This window comes from Oenanthe melanoleuca, chromosome 4 (assembly GCF_029582105.1).
Source record: "Oenanthe melanoleuca isolate GR-GAL-2019-014 chromosome 4, OMel1.0, whole genome shotgun sequence".
NCBI classification, from domain to species: domain Eukaryota; kingdom Metazoa; phylum Chordata; class Aves; order Passeriformes; family Muscicapidae; genus Oenanthe; species Oenanthe melanoleuca.
Genome location: NC_079337.1, coordinates 22,929,659 through 22,947,968, shown reverse-complemented (window position 1 = coordinate 22,947,968; position 18,310 = coordinate 22,929,659). Strand labels below are relative to the sequence as shown.

The 18,310-nt window shown below is 46.2% G+C and overlaps 1 protein-coding gene across 2 annotated transcripts; it reads right to left on the bottom strand.

The window, feature by feature from the left end:
* Positions 1-7,199: 7,199 nt before the first annotated feature.
* Positions 7,200-17,468, bottom strand: LOC130252238 (uncharacterized). Of its 2 annotated transcripts, XM_056489626.1 has the most exons (15): positions 17,348-17,463; positions 16,997-17,134; positions 16,381-16,522; positions 15,560-15,624; positions 14,619-14,722; positions 14,178-14,232; positions 13,554-13,657; positions 12,977-13,141; positions 12,478-12,547; positions 11,880-11,980; positions 10,929-11,475; positions 10,729-10,871; positions 9,005-9,151; positions 7,802-7,856; positions 7,204-7,494 (listed from the first exon to the last, which is right to left on the bottom strand). In XM_056489626.1, the coding sequence occupies exons 2-11, from the start codon at positions 17,003-17,005 to the stop codon at positions 11,355-11,357; spliced, it is 936 nt and encodes a 311-aa protein (XP_056345601.1). In that variant the 5' UTR covers positions 17,006-17,134; positions 17,348-17,463; the 3' UTR covers positions 7,204-7,494; positions 7,802-7,856; positions 9,005-9,151; positions 10,729-10,871; positions 10,929-11,354. The 2 variants fall into 2 exon arrangements, with proteins under 2 accessions (XP_056345602.1, XP_056345601.1); XM_056489627.1 differs by having other exon boundaries at positions 7,200-7,494; positions 10,729-11,475; positions 12,478-12,532; positions 17,348-17,468.
* Positions 17,469-18,310: the final 842 nt, after the last annotated feature.

The window sequence follows — 18,310 nt, the reverse complement described above, 5'->3', positions numbered from 1 at the left end:
CTATGCCTACAAGTCAGGGATGGAAAGAGCTTAAAATGTGCTTTCTTTCTGCTGACAACTATGCAGCAAGACTAAAACCAGCGCTGCAACCCTTCAGTTACCTTTTGCTAATCATAGCTTTCCTAGATCAATACTTCTTAAAAATTATACATATATATACACATTGGAGGGGTTAATTACTAAACACAAACCAAAAGTTATATAGAAATTTGCAAAGAAAATTGCCGCAGCTGAGTTGATGGTGCTGAACCCTACTAAAATCTGTTTAAACCTATCAGAAAATCAGCTGAGTGCCATTTCATTGCAGATTGTTTAAAGGCAATGTCACTTGACCATGAAAGCTTTCTTTAAATGCTGGTTTCAATGAGAATACCTGACATTGCATGTCACCCAGGAATACAGCTATTTAAAAACACTTTTCTGCTTACTTTCACTGCATCCGCCAAGCAGTTAAAAGTCTAGCAATAATAAAAAGCAGAAAATATCACTCTAAAATTTTTTGCTATTATGCAAGCAAATAATTCTATGTGTTTCTGTTGAAGGATTATCTCCGAGTAATTTTGACAACTCTAGTAGATTTCAGTAAAAACCTAATTCAAAAGACCACTCTTTCAGCCCAATACCAGTGTATTCAATTTTTTAAATTAAGATTTATCCACACTTAAATTTAGAGTACAATGAACCTTGTTTATGAGTACCTCTGCGTAAATATGGCCATTCTAAGACATCTTGAAATATGACTGAGGAAGCAGATAAATAACACGATAAACACAAAAATGAAAAACCAAAATTAAGGATGCATGTCCACAGAGATGACTGACTTTCAACACACGGGGGACCTTGGTTCAATTTGGTCATCTGAGATTTCTGTATCATAGCACAATTAATTTACCATTGCATTGTTTACCTGAAATCTCTATGTCCTGGAGAAAGAGGCCCTAAGCTGTTGGACAAACACTAAGAACATGGAGAAGAACTACTTGCACCCCACAGCCCTTTCTGGTTTCACATTAATGTAACCCAGTTTTTCTTGCCCGTTGGCCTCTCCACCACTTTTTCCCCTTATATATATATGTTCCCTAAAATGTTCTCTTTTCCCTGGGCACCCAGTGGCCCCATTTTGCTGAAGAACCCAGCTCCCATTTACCTTATTGGGTGTCACCCATTGCCCTGCCAGTGCCCCACCCCTGAGCCCTCAGCCCATTGGCCCTGATGCTCTGCTCCATCCCCTTTGTCCCCTGTATTTTATCCTGGGCCCTCCAATTTTCCTTGTCTTCATTCCTGGACACTTCTCTTGTACCTGGAATAAACCTGTCCTGTGAAAGCTCAAAGACCCTTCTTGCCTCTCCTTTTTCATTGCTTGGATTATCTGGAGTGTGTGGGTTTGTTCTTCCGTTGTGAGCCATCCTGTCTCACCAAAGCTGCTTTCCTCCTTTACTGGAGACACTTTCAGAGTGCTGCGGCACCTCACCACCACCTCACCCTAAAACAAGTGTTACACAGAACAGGGGCCTCTTGCAGCTTCATGAATGTGTCTCCAATAGCCTTCAGCTATGGGATTTTAATCCACAATCGATGCCCACTTTCCCGAAGGGATACCTGAGTTTTATTAGGGAAACAGGAGGGGTGGCAGACAAGCTTCTGTGCCCAAGAAGACCTTTCAAGAATGAGAGATCTTTTCTGTTACACCCTTGGTGTGGTGAGTGTTTGGGATGTCTCCTTATGCCTTTATTTCTTTTTTTTGCCTTGTTAGTGGGAGGACTGTGGGGATGGGGAATAAGCTTGCCCCCCCCCCAATGGAAAGTTTATATGCAAGTTAAAAATACACTTTTTCTGGGGAGATCTGAGTTTTCTAGGGGGTGGTTAAAATATTTTGTTCACTTTCTGTTCAAACACTTTCCTAATGTTTCAGGGGACTCAGTTCTTTCAAATGAAGTTTTTGGATCAAGTTGGGGTGTTTCTGTACAATTTACAAGTTATGGAGGATCGTTCTGTGGGGAAGTTTTGCCCTTTGTTTTATTTGATTGTTCAATATCTTGGAAGTCTGGGTCATGTTTCGGGTTCGGGCCCCCAGTTAAAAACCCCTTCCCCTCAATCCTCTGCCCTGTGTCCCAAACCCTATTCCCCATCTCAAGGGCTGTTGGAGGAGGTAACCCACCTTAAGGTGCACGGTTGCCACCATCTCCCTGACCTCTCCCAATTACCTTTGTACCCTTCTTCGGGTGGGACTGGCCATCCCATCCTGGCTGCTTCCCATTCTCTCCCTATGCCCTCTTACCCAGTTTTGTCACCCCTGGCTCTCTCACGAGATGGCGTCAGCTCTGTTGCCAGCCAGCCCTGCCATCTTGTCTCCCCTACCTCCAAGTTTTCCTGCCCTTGCACCCCAAAACGGCCACCCTCTTCACACTGCTGCACCCCTCTGCCGTGCCCTCCACCTTCCCTCGTGTCGGGCCCCACCCCTGATGTGCCCGTCTCCTTGTTGGTGCCTCCCTCTGTGTTGGGCCCTGCCCCTGCCACATCAATGCTGTGTCTGTGACAGGAACTCCCCTTGCCACCAGGAATCCCTGGTGAACCCCTGTGAACCCCTTTTGTCAGCAGCTCCACCCTGAAGGTCAGCCAGTCTCAGCTTCCCACAGTCCACCCTATCCAGTCTACCTGTCACCGGGACCAGATGGGGGCCCCTGCAGACCAGAAGGAAGAATCTTGGCTACCAAGACCCAACACCATCGGGTCAAGCCTGCCTCCCATACCAGTGGCACTTTAATTCAAGTGCCACCCTCCTCTTCGGAGGAGGACAGTGACTCCTCAGGCTCTGAGGATCGAGCAGAGAGTCACTGGGCTGAAGTGCGAAGGCAGGCTGCTGCTGACAAAGAGTCTGGCCTGGCTGAGAAGATCAAGGGCCTGTGTGCTGCTCCGGTACTTTACCAGAAAGGGGGAGCACCACCTAAATGGGAGGCAGTTCCCTATAGGGAATTGAAAGATCTTTGCAAAGCAAAGAAAGACGATGGGAGGGTGTCACCCTATTTCAAAAGCTATTACAAGTCACCTTCTCTGCCCATGTATTAGTGCCCTTTGACATTAAACATAGAATGGCCTGCCTTCCTTCTCCTGCAGAATTTATTCTGTAGGAAAGACTTTGGAAAATACAGATAAAATCACTTTTAAAAGTATATCACCGAGATGAGGACAGGGCACAAGTAACACTTTTCCACCTATGCAGAGAAGGTGGTTTTGAAAAGGCTCAAGTGCAGGCAAAATTCCCCAAGGTAAGCCTTGAAGAAATTAAAAATGCAGCCAAAAGACCAGTCCCACCCAGAACATTATGGACATGAAACAAAGCACCAGTGAATCTTATATCAAATTCATTGATTGGCTAAAAGATTCAATTGAAAGACAAATAGAGAACTCAAGTGTTCAGGATGAGTTGCCCGAAAAATGGCTGTTGCTAATGCAAATCTGAAATAGAAAAGGATTTTAAGAGCTCTTCCCATTTATCCTGTATTCACAGATGGCTCCAAAGGATCCCACAAGTCAGTTATGACTTGGAAAAACCCCGACACTCAGAAATGGGAGTGAGATGTCAAACTTGTTCAGGGATACCCATAAATCGCAGAATTGGCAGCTGTCATTAGAGCTTTTGGAAGGTTCAAAGAAGCACACAATTTCTCACTGATTTGGTTTATGTAGCAGGAGTAGCTGAGAGGGCTGAACATTCTTTATTAAAGGAGGTTGCAAATGCAAATTTAAATCACTTGCTCTCAAGACTGGTATATCTCCTGTCCCACCGAGAGCAACCCTACCACATGATGCATGTAAGGTCACACACCGATCTGCCAGGCCCTGTTGCAGAGGGCAGCCAGAAAGCTGAATGCTCTGGCCATGGCAGTACAAATCACCACCCTGCCAGATATCTTCAGCCAAGCCAAGCTCAGCCATCACTTCTGCCACAAAGATGTCCCCACCGTCGTCAGGATGTTCAAAATACCCAGAGAACAAGCACAGTCAATAGTGGCTTCGTGTCCTAACTGCCAACACCACGCCATGCCATCAATGGGAACACAGGTAAATCCCCTGAGGACTCACAACTTGCCAGCTGTGGCAACACAGATGTGACTCACTGTGCTCCCTTTGGAAGGATGATATATATGCATGTATTCTGAGATAGTTTCTCTAGAGCTGTGTATGCTTTGGCCCACACAGGAGAGAAGGCCAGTGATGTGATTTGGCACTTCCTCCTTGTGTTCTCCACTTTGGACATTCCACAGAACAATAAAACAGATAATGATCCTGCATACACCTCCTAAAACTTCCACCAATTTCTAAATCACTGGGGGGTGAAGCATGACACAGGTATACTCCACTCTCCCACAGGACAATCCATCATGGAGAGGGCCCATTGAACGATCAAAGGGCTCCTTAATCAGCAGAGAGGGGGGACAGAGACTATTCCTCCCATTGAGAGGCCCTGTAAGGTGACCTATGTTTTCAATTTTTAAATAATTCATTCATGAAGTCAAGCCCCTCAATAGTCAGGCACTTCTCAAATAACACCCAAGCTAAGCTTGAAGAGAAGCTGCCGGTGCTGATCAAGCACCCTGAATCCAAGCAGATCATGGGCCCTATCCCACCTAGGGGAGAGAGTGTGGCTGTTTCCTCACAGGATCAAGCCCAGCATGGATTCCAGGGAAAATCATCAAGCCTTACATCGTGCTGCCAGACACAGCACCCAGAGAAAAGCCAGGAAAGGAAAAGGACACCCAAAAGGATGAGTCGCGTGCAGCATGGAGGAGGAGAAGGAGAAAACCTGCACACCTGCCAAGCAAGACCGACTCAACCCAACAGAAGACAAAGCAAACCAAACCTACCTGGCCCATGTCATTACTGGACTAAGCTATGATGAAAATGGACAAGATTTCCCCACAAGAATTATCCCTTTCTTTATGCATCTGCCCTACCCTGCCTTTTCCTTCACCCTGTTTCCCACAGTTCCACACGTTCCCTGTTACCTTTTTTTCCTAATAACAATGTTTCTTACCCCATCCCTGTACCCTTCACATTACACTCGCACATCACTTTTCCTACTATCTGGCTTTGAAGTGTGCTTTTAATCCCAGCAGTGCAACCCACCTACAGTAACTACCACAATGGAGATAATGATGCTGGTGCCTCTTACTGGTGCTGCTTGACTTTGGGTGCTCCTGGCCCCACCAACGGCATTGGGATTTATCATCCCTAAGCCCTGACAAAATGTTTGGATCACCCTGGCAAAATGCCTGCAGCACGACAAGCTAGGCCTGGCCATGAGTGACATCGTTGACCCTCTGTGTACGTGCCTGGTGGGAATTCTGCTGATGACAAGAGACTATCCCTTTATGGGTAAGAAACCCAACCCCGTAGACACCTAGCATGAGTGGACAAAGATTTTACTGCATGCGCCAGAGGATCCCCACAAATTGGATGCATTGGTGTTCTCCCTGGCACTTTCTGTATTTGGTTCTATTATAGGCAACTGTTTCAGCCCGTGCCAAATTTCAATCACCCCTGTTCTGTTTTTAGGAAGGATGTGACTCTGATCAGAAAAGCTTATTCTATCAATTAATGCAATTACACCAGTGACACTATATCTCTTTGTCCACAGTCAAGCCTAGAGGGCTCCCCCGGGGTGTGTTTCTTATCTGCAGGGATAAGGCCTGGGCTGGGATCCCTTCTTGCGTCCAGGGAGATCCCTGCACCCTTGGCCACCTTACCACACTCACCACAAACTTCTTTCTAATTCGGGATTGGTGAAGAAAAACCCAATTGGCTGATCAAATATAACTTACGTTGAACTCAATGAAAATTGCAAATCCAAAATTACTAGCTGGAACAAAGGAAAAATGGTCACGGTTTTTCCCTATTTGTGCCCTGGGTAGCCGCAGCAAAATCCCTCGGTGAGCTCGCTGCTTTGGTAAGCAGGCCAGTGCACCTCTGAAGCCCTCAGCCATCTGCTGGAGGACAAAGAAACCACCAGACACGCAGCGCTACAAAACCCAGCGGCCGTCGACTCCTGCTCCGTGCCCATGGCCATGGCTGCCAGGACCTGGAGGGGCTGTGCTGCCTCAATCTAGCGTCAAACCGTGAATCCATCCACAGGAGCATCCAGCTCTCAAAGAACAAGTAAAGGACAGCAAAAGACAGAAGAGCGAGGACTGGCTAGAAGGACTGCTTTAAGGATGGGAACTGAAGGGATGGGCACCTTCTTTTACCAAGATTTCATTAATTTTCCTTATCATTTTTATGGTTTTGATATTGTTCCTTGTTTAAACAATTGTTTGCAAAGATCTGTAGGGGAAGCCTTTTTAATAAAATAGAAGGGGTAGTTGTGGGAGCCCTGGAACATGCTTGAGGGGCAGAAATCTCCATGTCCTGGAGAAAGAGGCCATGAGCTGTTGGGGAAACACTAAGGACTTGGAGAAGAACTACTTGCAGCCCACAGCCCACAGTGGTTTCATGTTCATGTACCACAGTTCTGTTTCCCTGCTTGGCCTGTTGGCCTCTCCACCCCTTTTTCCCCTCATATGTGTGTTCCCTAAAACGTTCTCTTTTCCCTGGGCACTCATTGGCGCCATTTTGATGCAGAGCCCTGCCCCCTTTTACCCTATTGTTTGTCCCCCTTTGCCCTGCCAGTGCCCCACCCCTGAGCCCTCAGCCCATTGGCCCTGATGCTCTGCTCCATCCCGTTTTTCCCCTGTACTTCAACCTGGACACTCCAGTTTTCCTTGTCTTTGTCCCTGGACCCTTTACTGGTGCTTGGAATAAACCTGCCCTGTGGAACCCCATACAAAGACACTTCTTGCTTCTCCTTCCTTCGTTGCCTGGATTATCTGGAGTTTGTGGTTTTGTTTTTCCCAGTGAGGCAGCCTGTGCCACTGCAGCGATTTTCCTCCTTCACTGGAGATGCTTTCCAAAGATTGTGGCACCTCACACCACAATGCCTCACACCCCAAGCAGGGCCTGTTCCTTTTTCCCACTACAGCACACGCTGGCCACAAGAAATACCAAGCTTATAGCTTCAGAACATTTCCCCCAAATCAATGACTCCAGTGTGATGAGAGGAACGAGCTTCTGACTGCTCAAACCAAGAGCCTTATTTCCACCTGTTCAACAACATCTCTGTCTGTCAGCAAAGTCCAGCACAGAAGAGGAGACAGACTACATTTAAAAAAATCAAAACAATATTTATAAATTAATTCAGCAAAAATGGGAGTATATACATGAAGGACTATATACATGAAGAACTATATACATGAAGCAACAAGTCTCTGCATCGCCTGTTGTCCAAGATGGATCTCTGTCTGAGAACTGCTCATAAATAAATGGGATGGAATCCTTGTGGACTGAGGTGCACCTGCAGGTTGGGCACGTGTGAGCAGTCTCCAGGGCAACAGGGAGGCAGCGACTGCAGAAGATGTGGCCACACGTGGTTGCCACAAGCTGTCGTCCGTGTCGCATGATCTGGAAGAAAGAAAACCACAACATATATTGGGAGGAAAGAATTTGCTGCTCTGTTAGCAGCAGGAAATGAGAATTGAGAGCATCTGAAAGCAGTTAGAATAATGAGGGACCACAGATGTGCCATGCCATCTTGGCAATGGCTTCTCCTCTACATTCAGCACCAAGAAGTGACTTGTGGAGCTTCACAGCAAGGGCTGTGCTCCCAGCCAGCTGCCCACAGCATCCCACATCAGCCAATGATCAGTGCAGCCCCCTTCTGGCATCCTCCTCCTCCACAAAGCAGAAAGGATGACAACAGAATCCTCACCTCTGAGTAAAAATCCATGCAAATTGGACACTTAATAATAACTCCTTGCTGTGCTCTAGAGGTAAGAGAACAAGAAAGCTGTTAACATACAGCTGGTAATATCACCACACTTCAATGGCTGTTGGTACATAAAATCTCTCATAATCACACAACTGCACTGACTACCATGTGACATTTCCTTTGAAGGATCCTGCTGTCTTTTAACACACTGCTTGCTGCATTTAATGAGGATTTGGGGTCTGCCTGCCCTGAGAGAAAGAGTGCCCTGTTTTTCAATAGGGGAGAGGTGCAGTCAGTCACCCAGCTGTGAAGTAAGAGCAGTCTCTATGCCACCTTTAGGTGGCTTATTTAAGACCTGACACCTAAAACTTCCATACTACACTTCTCTCCTACCTTGCCATTCCAAAAGGCTCAAAGCACACCAGTATTTTTAAAACCTGTGTCTTTCCACCCACCCCAAAAAATCATTTTAGAAAACCTTATACATAATCCTCATGTTCTTTGTCTTCCTTAGTGGCACATACACCTGTGTTAATTTAATCAGTTGAATGAAAGCATCTTTCCTATCCTGATGGAGTGCTGCTATAGCAGGACTTGCTGTTTCTCTGCAGAATGGGGGTTTTCCTGTGCAGGCACCCAACTTGAACTGCAGGATTTCCAGCACAGAAGCAAACAAATCAGGGCTTGTGACATCCAGCACTGGCCATAAAAGCAGGACCTCCACAACCACCTGTGTGCAAGTCTACCTTGGGAAGAAGGGCTCCAGCTGCAGGAGAAAGGCAGCCAGCTGACACCATTCCAGCAGGGAATCTCTGCTGCAATTGTCCAGCTGCTGCATGCTGGCCCCATGATGCCAAGCCTCATTGGTAACACTGAAGTATTTCCATAGCTAACATTGATACTAGAGCTTGTCAGAAAAAGCAAATGCAATACTGAGCTATGGCCTGTGACCAATCCCCCTTCCTTGCCATACTCCAACTCATCCTAAGGTGTGTGGAGAGTTGTACATCTGCCTTGGGCAGCCTTTTTCTCCCAAAATTCAAATGGTATCCTTTGATCAATGTGCAACATGGGAGAAGGAGGGAATTAGGTAGAGTAGGGAAGGCTTGAAAGATAAACCAGGTATAGCAGTATAACTTAGTCCTACACAGAAAAAAAGGCACAAAATCCCGTGTTTGGTAAGGCATGAGCCTACATACATACTCCTGAGCTTTGAGTGTCCTCCTCCTCTGCTCCCTGTTCTGCAGGGGCTGAGGCAGCCACAGGGGCTTCATTGGCTCCTCTTCTACTTCCAGAGCCATCCAGCTGGTCATGGCTGTTCACTGTAACATTTCTCCATTTCTTCATGCACTGTAATTTAATTTTCAGAAGTTAGATCTATTTTCCTCTGTCTCCATGGAGCTACCCTTGAAATCAGGAATCAAAATAGTCAGTAAGGAATCTATTTAGCTGGGTTCAACACAAGCTTACACAAACTACTTTCCCAAAGGTAAGGCTGAGCCTTTCCAGACATTGTGACTACTCTGCTACAGACCAACACAAAGTATTTCTTCTGTTCATGCTACACAGCTAAAATGGTGACCTGAGAGATTCTGAAGAACAGTCCATGGAAAATAGAAAATAACTCAGAGCAGAGCCCCTTAAAAATTGTCATCATCTCCCTCCTGATTTAAGGCAATTTAGAATGGAGTTCGATGTGCTGCACAATGTAGAACATGGGGAATATTTCTGAAGAAAGGATGCTCTTTGTATTGATATATTTGATCTTTGAATACTTTCAAGACAAACCAACTGGAAGGGACATTTAATCCATTAAACAGACAGCAATCAACAAACAAGCACTATGTGCCCATGGGACAGAAATACAGATTCCTTTTTTGGCAGAATTGCCTTGTTAAGGGTCAGGGCTTGACATGATTCAAGGAGCTCAGACCCAGGGGAAGGTTAACAAAGCTCAGGGAGAAGGATGCCCACTGAGAGTGGACACAAAGAATGCAGATTTGGGGGCCAAAAGGACATCTGGCACAACTCCAAAGATAAGGAAGAAACTATGAAACCCAACTCTCCTGAAATCAACTCTGACTGGTACAAAGTAATTCCTTCAGAGGCAGATTGCAACCACTAATTCATGGAGCAGCAACTCAAGAAACTGCCCAGGCCAAAAGAAAAAGAGAGAATCAGCAATGGACTGAGTGGAATAATTACAGTGAGAAGGGACATGGCTTTTAAACAAAAGAAGGCAGAACACTAACTAAGAACGTAACCATGCCACTTGTAAACAATTAATGCTAATTCCTTTGTTTGTTAACTTAGTAAAAATAAAAATTTGATAGTGTGTGTGTCTGATTTGTAAAATACCACCGAGCAGCCAGAGAGTGCAACACTCAAATAAACACTCAGTATCTCTCTGAAGTGTACAGTTATTGACCTGCTGCAGCCCAGTAACAAATCCAATTTTTGTGACAACCTCTTGGACCGAGTTCCAGGGAGATCAGTTTTTTAAAGGCCTGATCTGTAACAGCCAAGGGGTCAAGAAATGATGTCTCCATTTTAACTCTCAGAAACAGCAGCCAACAATGACCTCTGCAACTCCACTTGCTTATTGTCCAAGTGACAATAATCAGTCACTAATCAATTCAAACTGTAGAAAGAGTCACCACATTAAAGTTCCGTCTGCATAAATATTCAACCACCACATTCATGGCACAACATTTACTGCAGGGATTCTCCACTGTGCCTGATAGAGGCCATCACGCACACATTGGATCCATTCTCTAAGACACTGGCCAGAGGCTTTAGCCTTGTCCTTTGCCTTTTCCTAAAAGCAGTTTCAATCCCTGCTGCTGCAGTTTCTTGGAAAGGAACAACAAAGATAACTATTACATTGATGATAAAAGTCCCTTCCCAAGTGTAAAACATCGACTCACCTTCATGAAGCTTCCATTGATGCACATGAGAAGGAAGAGAAAAAAAGATCCAGTTAGATTTGGTGAGCCCCCCTGGTGCTGCAGGCAAACCTCATCTCAGAGAGCAGTTAAAGCAGAGGTGAGGAAGGGTAGGGTATCACCCTCTAAGGTTGGTTGAGAATATTCAAAGCAGTAGCACAGGGAGCTGCTACCTTGAAAACAAATAAGTGGGTGCTGCTGATTGTGCTCCCACTACTGCAGCAGGGTAGAAACAGAGGCTGTGTAGGAAACACCTGAATACCCTCATTCCTCCTCTGCATTCCTCTTCCCTAATTCAGATTGTCCTGGAGCTGTTTCTTTCCCACGTTCTCCCACAAAGTGGCAAAGTCTGCTAAGATATCCAACATCACGTTAGATGAACAGCTGCTGAAGAAACGAAACCACAACAGAAATTTGGAGTAAAGAATTCTGTCAGTCAATGCTAGATCTACAAGGAACACACAGATCTGCCAGTGCCACCCTGGCAAGGGCTTCTCCTTCTACGGATACCACCAAGTGAGGGCTTGGAAAGATGTGCAGGTTGGAGTCCCCCAGCAAGGGCTGTGCCTCCAGCCAGCTGCACGTGGCACTCACCTAAAACAACTGAGTTATGCAGCTCCCCTTCTGTCCCTTCCACACCCACAAATCAGAAATAACAACATGTGCATCCTCACCTGTGCGTTTTCATCCTCCCAGCTGGGAGGACTAACAAAACCTCCTGGCCATTCACTAGAGGGACAAGAACCAGAAGAACATGCAGCCATCAATTTCACAGAGCATAGAGGTGTACCAAGACATAAAAATGGCAAAAAATTAAATAACCCCTAGTTCTGATTTAGCAACACCCCAGCTCAGAAACAAAGTAAAGTGCAAGAGTTTTATGAACCACAAGCATTGCATCGGTAAAGTAAGAAACCTTCCGTAATAACTTCCAGAGAAACAGGAAATATTTCCACTGGATTTTACTGGTTTTTAGAGTTTTTTCCCCCATTACATCTCTCCCAGACAGGCCACTATGTATCAAGTCAGAATTTTCCAAACAGAATCAAGTAGCACCAAAAAGGTTGGCAATAATCTGTGTCTACATTACATCAGAAATTACACTTTGGAGAGACACTTTATATGTCACATACAATTCAATATCTCTTGGTTCCTCTAGAAGGTTGCTGGCCAGTACGAGGGAATTCTCTGCTGATCTGGAACCAAGAGGTGGTTGCTGGCTTTCTTCCCAGTCCTGCCATAGGGTAAAAACAGACACAGATTAGGATCGCTTGAAGCCACCCCATCCTGCTTCCCTGTTTGTGTTCCCTGAATGGATTTGGGCTAGAACCTCTTCTTTCCCTTGTTAGCCCTGAACACTTCATTTTGAATGAACAGATGCTAAGAAACAGAAACCATAACCATAGAACCTGGAGCAAAAGAGTTTGCTGCTCCATTGCCACCAGGCAAACAGCCCTTGGAGTATGTGCAGTCTGTCACTCCCTGCTAAAACTACAAGGCGCACACAGATCTGCCAGCGCCATCCTGACAAGGGCTTCTCCCTCTATGGACAACACCAAGAAAGGACTTGGAGGAATGTGCAAGTTGGAGCTTCCCAGGAATGGGCTGTGCTTCCAGCCAGCAGCCTGTGGCACCCATCTAAGACAACTGAGTTGTGCAGCTCCCCCTCTGCCCCTTTCCCTCCCACAAAGCAGAAAGGACAAGAACCAGTGATGAGAACATGATCCTCACATCTGTAATGTCGTCCTGCCACGTCGGAGGACTCTCAAAACGGTCTGGCCATTCACTAGAGTTAATAGAACTGAAAGAAGAAAATGCAGCCATCAATGTCACAGTGCACAGAGGGTCACCAAGACATACAAATTGCAGAAATTGAAACAACCCATTCTTCTGATTTAGCAACATCGCAGCCAAGAAACACAGGCAGTGCAAGAGCTTTTAAGTACTGCAAGCATTTCAGTGTGTCACAATCCATAATGTAAGAAACCTTCAATAAAGACTTCCTGAATGGAGAGGACAGGTTTCTCCTGGATTTGCTGAGTTTACATTGTTTGTTTCCCATCAGTTCCCTTCCAGACAGTCCCCTATGCTCCAAATCAAATTCCATCACACGGAATCAAGAAGAATCCACTAGTTTGAAAAAAAAAACCAAAAACAATCAAACAAAACCCCTTGGGTCTACCATATATCAGAAGTTACACTTTGGAGAGACACTTTATCTGTCACATACCTGTTGTTATCTATTGTTTCCTCTTCATTATCACTTGCCCAGAGCTCAGCTGAATCCTCTGTGTCTCTGGATCCAAGTGGGTAGAGCTGGCTCTGCTCCCTGTCCTGCACATCAGAATCCTCATCCTCGCTCACTGGAGAACTAGCAGGAACTGCTGGCCATGTACTAATGAAGAGCAGAACCAGAAGAACATGCAGCCATTTAAACATGGAGCCAACAATTCCACTGCCAACAGAGAGTCACCGACACTTAACACATATTCTGGATTAGCAACATCCCAGGCCAGCACCACAATTTTACTCTCATCTGGTATGTACTGCCAGCATTTGAGCATAGATAAACCAATACGGTAATGAATATTCAACCATGACTACATGAAAAGAAAAGAAAAGAAAGGTTTCAACTGGATATTGAGATGTGCTGTTTCAGATTCTTTTACTTACTTCTCTGCCAAAAAGGCCACTATACTGCTGGTCTGAAGTTTCTGCAGAGATTTCAGCAGAGCCCAGAAGCTTGGCAGAAACCATTACCATGTAACAGAAATGAGAATTTAGAGAGACATTTTAATCTCACATACCCATCACTATCTCTTGTTTCCTCGTTGTCATGAATTGCCAATGGCCCAACTGAATTCTCGGCTGATCTGCAAGGATGTGAGTGCTGCAGGTTCTGCTCCCTGTCCTGCAGTGGGGTAAAAATGGACACAGATTATGAACTGCTTGAAACAGCTCTCTTCTACTTGCCTGTTTCAGTTGCCTGAATTGATTATGGCTAGAGCCTCTTCTTTCCCTTGTCAGGCTCAAAAACAGATACTTCTGCAGTGAAAACCCTAAACACCTCATGTTGGGAGAACTGTTGACTACAGAAGGAAACAACAACAGGCATTGGGAGCAAAGAAATCCAGTTTGCTACTCCCTTGGCACCAGGCACATAGCTCTTGCAGTATGTGCAATGTGTAAGTCAAGGCTAGAACTACAAGGAACACTCAGATCTGCCAGCACCACCCTAGCAAGGGCTTCTCCCTCTACAGGTACCACCAAGAAAAGACTTGGAGGGACCGGCAAGGTGGAGCTTCCCAGCAAGGGCTGTGCTTCCAGCCAGCTGCCCATGGCACCCACCTAAGACAAGTGAATAGTGCAACTCCTCCTCTGCCCCTTTCCCTCCCACAAAGCAGAAAGGACAAGAACCAATGGATCCTCACCTCTGACTCCTCATCTGACCAATACGGAAGATCGAAATCATAGAGCAGCCAATCACTAGAGAGAGCAGAAGCAGAAGAACATGCAGCCATTTAAACAGGGAGCAAATCTTGGTACACTTAAAACATCCCCAGTTCAGATAAACTAGCATCCCAACCCCAATGCAAGACTATTTATGTACTGCAAACATCAGAGGGAGTCAATCCATTCTCTTACATTCAGTGTTAGATGGACAGCTTCTAAGAAGAGAAGGCTTCTCAAAGAGAGAAGAAAGGATTCTGCTGGATTTTGCTGGGTTTATTTAATCTCTTCCAGACAGACCACTATTTTCCAGTTCTGGACTATTTGCACAGAGGTAAGCAGAACCCAAAAGCATGGCCAAAACTTTTTTCTACCACATATCTGAAATCAGAGTTTTGATAGACTCTTTCTCTCTCACATACCCATCATCTTCTCTTAGTCCCTCTTCAGCATCCCTTGCCTGTTGCTCATCTGAATTCTCTGATGCTCCGGAAAGGTACTGCAGCTGCTGGCTCTGCTCTCTATCCTGAAATGGGTCAGACATGGAGGCACATAGGAATACCGTACTTCCTGCTCCCGTGTTCCAGCTCCTTAAATGAATTTGGGCTTGAGCTGTTTCTTTCCCTCCTTCTCCCTCAAACTGGCAAGTTCATCTGTGATAGCCTGAACATTACTTATTATACAAACAGCTACTGAAGAGAAAACAACCTATACCCAAACCTGCTCATGTGTTTGGTGCAAGTGGAGCTGGGTCATGCAAATGCTGTTGTCAAATTGGAGGCCTTTGCTTTGCAAAGGTTCAGGAGCAACCCTGTCAGGATGTAATTCCCTTTCTATGTCTGCTGCATTTCTGCTTTGCACAGCAGTAGTGGCATCATCACAAACTTGAACAGATACACTGCACTGTGGATCTAGATGAAGGCAAATTCCTTCAAAATAGTAAGGGAAAATAAAAAAACCCCAAATGTGACTACACGAAAGTCTTCTTGGAATAAGAAACTAGATTAGAGTCTACTCCAGTCATCTCCAGGAGCATTTTCCACCTCAGTGACAGGGATACCTTAAAGTGATGCTGCAGATGAAACACTTCTTACTTGGGAAGCCAAAGACTTCCTGTGCTCTCCTTTAAATCACTGGAGCAACAACCTCTTTTAGGTTGGTCACCTACTCCCATTGAAGCGATTCTCAGGCATGCTGATGTGTTCATGAGTGTGTTTGGATTTGACTGGGAAATGTGTCTAAAGTGGTAGATCAGAGCCATCTTTCTACCTTTGAGATCTGCATACTCAGCAAGACTCCAGAAGAAAGGCAAGTAAAGTAATTTGAATGCAAGATGGAGAGGGGTGTGGCATTCAATACTTACCAAAGGGGACTCATCATCATTAAGAATAACGATGACTTCAGGTACAGAAGATTGACTTGAGAGATCTGTGAATTGCCCAGCAACAAAAAAGAGAAGGTTACACTCAAGAGCAGAGATTGCAGAGGAATGAAATGGGCTGCAACTATGGAACAGGCTGAGGTTGAATTCACTCTCTGCCCTGGGGCTCTTTTTTTCAGGAATGTGTCCAAAATTTTACCCAAGCTTTGCCCTCAACAGTCCACAGGGAGCATTGCCAGCCCTGTCCTCTGAAGGGGAAACACTAGAGGAAGAGCACCTGAGCTCCTCACAAGTTCTCCTGAATGACAACAGTTTATGGGAGGTTGACACCAACCGGTGAATCATCTCACACAGGGGAAAGTTGAGCACACAGGAGAAAAAAAACAACCAATAATAGAGGGGATCCAAATTTTACACTACCAAGCTCTAAATATTTCCCTTGAAGGATGGGCCACAGCTAATGAGAAACTTTTCCTTCTCTTTGTCCAGCTTGAGAGACCCCACACTCATGTGGCCACCCCCGCTGCGGCAGCTGCAGTGACTGCCAGCTCATCAGAACACACATTCAGGTGTTTGAGCAGCACTTGAGGACCTTTGCTACACAGCTCATCTCTCACTAGGGGCCAATGTAGTGAGCTCAGTAACAAGCCAAAACCGTTGTCAGAAGGTTTGTTATTTCAGGATGCTGTGCCAGGTGATTCTTCAAGCCCCAGGTTTCCCTTCCTCCCCAGTAAAGGGCCTAGAAACTGGAAAAAGCACATGGCCAGCAAGTCCTCAACCTCCAGAACAGCTCCTGCTCTTACCAGGCTCCAAAGCAGGTGTTCTACTTTCCACGAGCTCTGCTCTTTCTGTCTGGGAAGTCCCAGCTGTGGTGGAGCGCTGCAGCCTGCTCCGTTTCCGAGCTGGTCCTGATTCAGCTGCTCCTCCAGGGCGCTTTCGCTGACCCTGGCAGAGAACAAAGCCTTAGCATTTTCTGTGCCACTGATATGAACATGGCCCTTGGTTTTTGTAACACCAGGGACAGCACACAAGGATACAGAAAATACTCCTGCAAAGGCTGGAATATGCATCAAATAGTGCTATGAGCCATTCCCAGCTGAGCACATCACATCAGAGAAAAGACATCAGCCCTGATTTATGACAAGATGTCTCATCAAGAAGGAGCCTGTTCCAATCGCTTGAAAACAGAGACCGCAGTTCCAAATTCTATCAGGTTGCTGCTCACTTAGTAAGCTACTACTAACACCCATAGAGATTCAAAATCTTCAGTATTCCAGAACATGAAGTTACATTAAGTATTTAAAGGCTTCTGTGTATTTATGTTCCTATGCATTTGCTGCAAAATCTTGAAAACCTCTCTAGAAGTACCCTGGAAAATGTCTCAAGAATCAGATTTACATTGAATAGCAAAGTACTTACTGAGCTCATGGTGTTTTTTGAGCAAAAACCACCGGCAAACACCAACAAAGAAATGCCAAGGATGTGACCAACCCCTTAGCTTCCCTTAGGGAGTCCACTGCAGATGTTTCAGAGATATAGAAAACTGCTCTTCCAAACCTATCAGAAAAGTAGAGTGGAGATTTTCTATTTGGAATGTCAATTTTCCTCAACACCTCCATGCCCCAAGACTCCCATTCCCAGGTCTCCAGCTGCTGTCCAAAGCTGGATGAGAAGTCTGTGCTCTGGTACTTGAGCCCATGTGCAGCCCATCCTGCAGCCCAGCCCAGCCCCTCAGCAGCAGAAGCCTTTTCAAGACTTGTCTGCACTCACCTGCACACTCACTCCAGAGTTTGGATTGAAAATGGCAGCAAATCTCACTCTATTCCTTTTGAGGATGGAGAAGACAGATGCTCCACGTCTGCTGCGCAGCAGAGAATCCGTCAACTGGCTCAACAGACTCTGTGCCAACAGATCCTTGGGTACAAGAGTGACCCTGGCAACCGGTTCCAACATTCCATGCCCAGGTAACGGGTGTCCCTTTTGCTCCCCCATGGAGTTCCACAATGCCATGGAGGCACCTCAACCATCGCCTGGTTCCGCTGCCACCCACTGGATCAGGGTGCTCAGGGCCCTGTCCAGCCTGGCCTGCAACATTCCAGGGCCAGGGCATGCACAGCTTCTCTGGGCAGCCTGTGGCCATGTCTCAGCACCCTCACAGTTGATGCCAACATGCCATGGAATCTGCCCCTTGCAGTGCAGGCCCTTCCCTTCCCCCATGGCTCCCTGCCCCCTTCAGGCACTCCAGGCCGCAGTGAGGCCTCCCCGCAGCCTGCTCCTCTCCAGGCTGGACAGCCCCGGCTCTCCCAGCCTGGCTGCACAGGACGGCTGCTCCAGGCCTCCACACATGCCCAGGGCTGCTGCGGCCCTGCTGCACAGGCACATCCCGCCTGTGCTGGGCACAGCTGGGCACGGCTCTGCACTGGGGCCTCAGGGGCAGAGCAGGGCAGGGCTGCACCTCCCGCCGCCCTCAGCCTCAGCGCCCTGAGCATCACTGCAGCCTCTGTGCCCAAAGGAGCCCACCAACCACACCAAACCTCAGCAAAAATACATTTACACCCTTCCTTAACCCTCCTCAGCCATGTTTCTCCATCTGTTGGGTTTAACTCTTGCAGGAGTGTTTTAACTTTAACCCTAGTGAACATCAATTAAAACAAAATCAAAAGTTTTTTTAGGTTTGTTTTCTCCAAACTGCTGAAAGGATCTAACCATTTAGATCCTTATTTCAAGTCTCTG